This window comes from Rutidosis leptorrhynchoides, chromosome 1 (genome assembly GCF_046630445.1).
Source record: "Rutidosis leptorrhynchoides isolate AG116_Rl617_1_P2 chromosome 1, CSIRO_AGI_Rlap_v1, whole genome shotgun sequence".
Taxonomy (NCBI): domain Eukaryota; kingdom Viridiplantae; phylum Streptophyta; class Magnoliopsida; order Asterales; family Asteraceae; genus Rutidosis; species Rutidosis leptorrhynchoides.
In genome coordinates, this window is record NC_092333.1 from 213,514,047 (window position 1) to 213,521,164 (window position 7,118).

Sequence of the window (7,118 nt, forward strand, 5' to 3'; positions counted from 1 at the left end):
ATTAATTGAATTAAAAGTCTAGACGCCCATAATTTAAAGAGCTACAACTTTTCTTTTAATGGTTTCTGGAGATTCTGTACGTGACTTTTGTTAGATATGGAATAGTTTGTGAATAGAATTGAAAAAGGTTGGAAAATGTCAGTTGTTGTGCGGTTGACTCCACGGTCGACCGTGGTTCGACCGCCCGGGCTTGATGGGTTTAATTATGGCACAAGTTTCATCATTTCCAACTCATTCCTAAGTAGAGTGAATGTCTCCTTTTTCATAGGCTTAGTAAAGATATTAGCAATATTTTCTAAGGAGTCTACTTTATCAATCACAATGGACATGGTCACGTAGAAAGTGGTGCCTAATGTCTATGTGTTTAGTTCTAGAGTGTAATATTTGATTTTTAGATATGTCTATAGCACTCTTATTATCACAACAAATAGGTATTTCGGAAGAGATGATACCGTAATTGATGAAGGTTTGTTTCATCCATAGCACTTATGCACATGCTCTTCCCACGACAACATATTCCGCTTCAGTAGTAGATAGTGCAATGAATGTTTGCTTCTTGGAGAACCATGATGTTAAGCAAAACGCGACAAATGAACATACACCACTTGTGCTCTTTCGATCAATCAACGATCCTTCATGATCGGAATCCGCAAAACACATAATGTCAACACCGGTGAACTTTGGAAACCACAGACCAAGATGCATGGTACCTTTCAAGTATCTAAAGATTCGTTTGACAGCTTCTACGTGAGACATATTGAGATTCTCTTGGAATCTTGCACACAAGCACACGCAATACATAATATCGGGTCTACTCATCGTTAAGTATAGAAGAGATCCAATCATTCCTCTATACTTGGAGCTATCGAATGAATCTCCTTCTCCTTCAAGAGTAAGCTTGACATTGGTGGCCATAGAAGTGGCCATAGGCTTTGAGTTTTCCATTCCAAACTTTTTGAGAATATCATGAATATACTTTTGTTGATTGATAAATGTTCCATCTTCTAGTTAGTTAATTTGGAGTCCGAGAAAGAACTTGAGTTGTTCACCCATCATGCTCATTTCAAACTCATCAAGCATAAACTTATAAAACTCATTGCTAAGAGACTCGTTAGTAGAACCAAATACAATATCATCAACATATATTTGAACAATAACCAAATCATTTTCATGCTTTTTGACAAATAATGCATTATCAATTTTTCTCATTTAATATCCATGATTAATAAGGAAGGTTCTAAGTCTCTCATACCAAGCTCTAGGAGCTTGTTTGAGTCCATATAGGGCATTTTTAAGTTTAAACACATGATATGGTTTTCAAAATCTTCAATGCCCGGAGGTTGTGACACAAATACTTCTTCATTTATGACGCCATTTAGAAAAGCACTTTTGACATCCATTTGATATAGTTTTAATTTTTTAGCACATGCATATGCAAGAAGTATTCTAGTGGACTCTAGTCTAGCTACGGGAGCAAAGGTCTCATCGTAATCGTTTCCTTCTTGTTGGCTATGCCCTTGTGCAACCAACCTAGCTTTGTTTTTAACAACCTTCCCATATTCATCTAGTTTGTTCCTATATACCCATTTGGTTCCTATGATATTTTGCTCACTTGGTGAAAGGACCCGTTCATATACATTATAAACGATTCACAATAGTTGATTACATCGCGAGGTATTTGACCTCTATATGATACGTTTTACAAACATTGCATTCGTTTTTAAAAGACAAACTTTCTTTACATCAAAAATTGACGGCATGCATACCATTTCATATTACATCCAACTATAATTGACTTAATATTAATCTTGATGAACTCAACGACTCGAATGCAACGTCTTTCAAAGTATGTCATGAATGACTCCAGGTAATATCCTTAAAATGAGCTAATGCACAGCGAAAGATTTCTTTAATACCTGAGAATAAACATGCTTTAAAATGTCAACCAAAAGGTTGGTGAGTTCATTAGTTTATCATAATCAATCATTTCCGTAATAGTAATAGACCACAAGATTTCAGTTTCCATAAATATCCGTACACTCGCAAGTGTTTAAAAGTATTCTATAAGTTGTAGGCACCCGGTAACAAGCCTTAACATTCATGTTTTACCCTCTGAAGTACACCAGATCAGGTGTGTTTAAAATAACCTCGAAGTACTAAAGCATCTCATAGTCAGGATGGGGTTTGTCAGGCCCAATAGATCTATCTTTAGGATTCGCGCCTACCGTACATAGACAAGTAGTTTAATGTTACCAAGATAAGGGTATATTTCTGGTTTAAACCCACGTAGAATTTGTTTTAATACTTGTGCCTATTTCGTAAAATATTTATAAAACAGCGCATGTATTCTCAGCCCAAAAATATATATTGCAAAAGCAATTAAAAAGGGAGCAAATGAAACTCACAATACTGTATTTCGTAGCAATTATGTATATGACGGCACTTAACAAGTGCAGGGTTTGTCTCGGATTCACGAACGTATCAATATTGTGATTCAATATTGCAGGAAAGTACGTAGACGCAACGAAAATGATAAACGTTAGGTTGACCTCACGAGCAATACCCTCGATCAATACCCATAACCTCCATAGCTATAACCCATAATTTCCTTAGCTCTATCTCGTTTGAAAACTTATTTTGAAATCGTCTGAGTATAACTCCGTCGTAGTATTTTATGTATACTAATAATATCTTGAAATAATACAAAGAAAATATATATATGTAATTCGAATGAGAGGGTTTAGAGAAATATATTTTTAAGTTTCTATGAAATAATGAAACCTATTCAATTCTATTTATAATAGATTTTTGAATTATTAAAGTGAATTATTAAAGTATGAATTATTAAAGTGAATTATTAAAGTGAATTATTAAAGTATGAATTATTAAAGTGAATTATTAAAGTATGAATTATTAAAGTTAAAGTAAAGTAAAGTAAAGTAAAGTAAAGGTAAAGTTAAAGTATAGTAAAAGTATAAAACTATATACCTATAATACGTGTATAAATATATATAATATTAATTTAAATCGTTATATATATTTAATAAAATAAAATATAAATATCGTTATCTTTATCATACTGATTAAGTAATGAGTTGTCAAAAGTGGTTCTAGATATTTATAAAAGATATATACGTTTTAATAATAAAGTTCTTTTTAAACTGAAAACATTTTTTGTACTTTTGAAACTAAATCAAATAAATATGATAATTTTATTTTCCAAAACTAAATATATTTAAGAATCATTTTGTTAAAAGGTTAAAATAATGGAAATCGTTATATCATAAAACATTTTAGAAAAGTAGAATTATATATATTCATAATAGGTTTCAAGTTTTTAAATTACAGTCTGTTGGTGAAGCATGGGATAAAGTCCAAAGGTTAAATAAACGTATGAAATCATCTTAATGAAAAATGTCGAGTTACTTATGAAACATCCCAACCCGTATTCCATACGATAATTTTTTTTTATAATACACATTTACGCGACCATTCCACAAGTTCCATTTAAACGTACAACAATTTAAATATTTACAAAGGGCACGAAGGCCATTAATTAATTTCAATACAAGTTTGACCCACTAAACGATAGTTTATAATCCAAACGACACTTTGAGCATGGTTTAGGACTAAACTACCCAAAACGTTAGGCCAACTTTCAAACTTCAACAAAACATCATCAAAGGCCACCAAATGCCCGGTAACCCCTTTGCCCTTATCCGCACCTGCAACTAAAAAGATAAACAACGAGATGGGTAAGCTAATGCTTAGTGAGTGTAATAATTATACATGTTCATATATAACCTACTCATTTGCAAACACTTACACAACGCCGCATACAAGCTAGCAATACGACAACCATGCAAACCTCATGCATAAACTACTATCCACAATTTATAAGAAGCTAGCAATACCAATAGCATATAGTTCAATATTAAATATGCTAATACCAATTTCACACAACCATATATTGCAAAAAGGAATGGTACTCAAATTTCCCATCGGTGTTCATAACAACTGTTAGTGCACAACACATATATCACCAACCCTTGGACAACACATATCCGTTCATAAGATCGTTAGTGTACAACACATATATCACTGACTTGGACAACACATATCCATTTAATAAACCGTTAGCGTACAACACATATATTGCTAAATTAGACAACACATACCCGTTCATAAATCGTTAGTGTACAACACATATATCACTAACTAGGACAACACATATCCTTACGTACAAATAAGCACATCATATACGTACAAGTATACTTATTCCACTCACCTTGACACAAGGATGATGATTATGCACTTCCGAACTTCAAAGCAATGTACCTAATTCATTAAGTACACATTCAATTACACAAACTAGTGGAACTAGCCACATTACATACACTTGAGCATTTAATGACCCAATTTGCATTAAATGACTCAACTACATCCAAACCGCCCATAAATGGCCATGTCTCATCTTTAATCACTAAAACTACTGAATTGAAGTCTACAAACTTCAACTAGCACAACTTAGGGTAATTCATGCCCATTTTACCTAATTAGGTCAACTAGTCCTCACTTGACCCATTTTAAATACTTAGACTCACAATCGAGTCAAACTTACCCATTAACAATCCTTTCATTAATTTAAAAGTGTATTAGTGACTAACAACACCATTTAACACTTACAACCTCAAATCATAAGAGCAAAACCCTAGCTTGTGGCTATTAGGGTTTCATTACAACAACCTAACCCAAATTCGCCCATTTTACCCTCAAATGGGTCACCCAAGTCTCTAGTAACCAAAACCCTAACCATTAACCAATTAAAACTCAAAACTTAGAGTTAGAACTTACCGAGACTATCAACGTGTAGCTAGAGGCACAAGGAACAACTTTGATTCTTGCTCCAAGGTTTGATTCACAATTCTCCTCTCACAAATCTCACTTGAACTCAAATGGGTTTTTAAGTTTTGGAAGAGAAAATGGAAAGAAAAGAGAAAAGAAATTGAATTAAATGGATAAGTGGTGGAGATTTAATGCTCCCATCAGATCTACATGTCAAATTACCATTTTTCCCCTTAAAACCCCTTTAAAAGAGCTAAGTCCGGATTCTGTCCAGCAGGACTGCCGCGGCGCGGCTCAATTCGTCGCGGCGCGACACATAAAGGGAAATTCGACCCTTCTTAACGCACTTTCTGATCCTGGTTTGCTCGATATGCCGCGGCGCGGACCCATTTGCCGCGGCGCGGCTTAAGGCTGCATCTGAACAGCTCGACCACCTTAAACAATTTTCGATGTTATTTAATTTGTACAATCCAAACTCGCTTCCTATATTCACCTAGCCTTCCACAATAGTCTCACAAGACTTAATGCTAACAAAACCCATGTTTAAACTTATATATATGCACACATTATCAAGTATACATATATATATATATATATATATATATATATATATATATATATATATATATATATATATATATATATATATATATATATATATATATATACACACATATATTCATACATTTACGCATAAGCTAACGAGTTATAGATGTACAAATGATTAAGTAAGTACCTTTCGATACGTACGGAAAAACGGGGTGTTACAACTCTCCCCCACTTGAATCAGAGCGCGTCTTCGCGATCCAAGCCGCATGATAAGAAGGAAGATAAACCAACACGAATTCTTCGGGCTCCCAAGTAAACTCGGAACCTTTACTACGACGCAATTGGACTTTAAAAGTCTTTACCTCTTTATGTCTCAACCTTTTGACCTTCTCATCGAGTATAGCAATCGGCTCCTCAATATACTCTAACTTATTGTTTAGCTCGATCTCGTCTAATGGCACCCAAGATGAATCATCCGCAAGACACTTACGGAGATGGGAAACATGAAATGTATTATGGATCCCCGCAAGCTCTTCGGGTAATTCAAAACGATACGCGACTTCACCAACATGAGCTACAACTTTAAATGTTCCAATAAACCGAGGAGCTAACTTTCCCCGTTTTCGAAATCGAATAATACCTTTCCATGGCGAAACCTTAAGCATCACCATGTCACCTTCTTGAAATTCGATCGTTCGCCTACGTTTGTCGGCATACGACTTTTACCTATCTTGAGCCTTTTTCAAATGCTCTCGAATCGTATCGATCTTGCTATTCGTCTCTAAAACCAAATCGGTAATCCCGATCTCCTTTTGTCCCACTTCACCCCAACAAATCGGGGTTCGACACCTACGCCCATAAAGCATCTCATATGGCGGCATCCCGATACTAGTATGATAACTGTTATTGTACGAGAATTCCACCAAAGGCAAATGCTCATCCCAACTACCACCGAAATCAATGATGCACGCTCGTAACATATCTTCCAAAGTTTGATTCGTACGTTCGGTTTGACCATCCGTTTGAGGATGATACGACGTGCTCAACTTCAATTGCGTACCCATATCTTCGTGAAACTTTTCCCAAAACCGAGATGTAAAATGGGTATCTCGATCCGAAATAATAGATATAGGAACACCGTGTCGAGAGATGACTTCCTTGATAAACAACTTAGCCAACGTCTCCGACGATATCGCTTCCTTAATGGGAAGAAACAAAGCACTTTTCGTCAATCGGTCAACTATCACCCAAAACGAATCAAATTGGGTTCTCGCCGTCTTAGGTAACTTTGTAATGAAATCCATGGTAATGTGCTCCCATTTCCACTTCGGAATTTCTAACAGTTGTAACTTACCATACGGCTTTTGGTGCTCGGCCTTAACTTGCAAACACGTGACGCATTGTTCAACATACTTTACAACATCACGTTTCATGCCCGGCCACCAATAATCTTTCCTTAAATCAAGATACATTTTCGTCGCACCCGGATGAATGGAATACTTCGACTTATGTGCTTCGTCAAGTAGCACTTATCGATAATCACCCATCTTAGGCACCCACACTCTTCCTTGAAAAGACAACAAACCACGCGAACCCATAGTAATGAATTCCGATTGCCCCACAATCCGTTCCGCATGCTTGTTGTGAACATAAGCCTCTATTTGAATCACACCAAGTTTTTCAAGAAAATCGTTAGTAATAATCATACGTAACAATCCCAATCG

The 7,118-nt window shown here is 35.4% G+C and overlaps 1 protein-coding gene across 1 annotated transcript; it reads right to left on the minus strand.

Moving 5' to 3' along the window:
* Positions 1-486: 486 nt before the first annotated feature.
* Positions 487-927, minus strand: LOC139894399 (uncharacterized mitochondrial protein AtMg00810-like). Its single transcript, XM_071877659.1, has one exon. It carries the CDS (start codon positions 925-927, stop codon positions 487-489), a length of 441 nt encoding a protein of 146 aa, XP_071733760.1.
* Between the last annotated feature and the right edge of the window lie 6,191 nt (positions 928-7,118).

What these genes read in the sequence shown, in the direction of transcription:
- LOC139894399 (XM_071877659.1), bottom strand. Translation starts at nt 927, where the DNA reads ATGGCCACTTCTATGGCCACCAATGTCAAGCTTACTCTTGAAGGAGAA.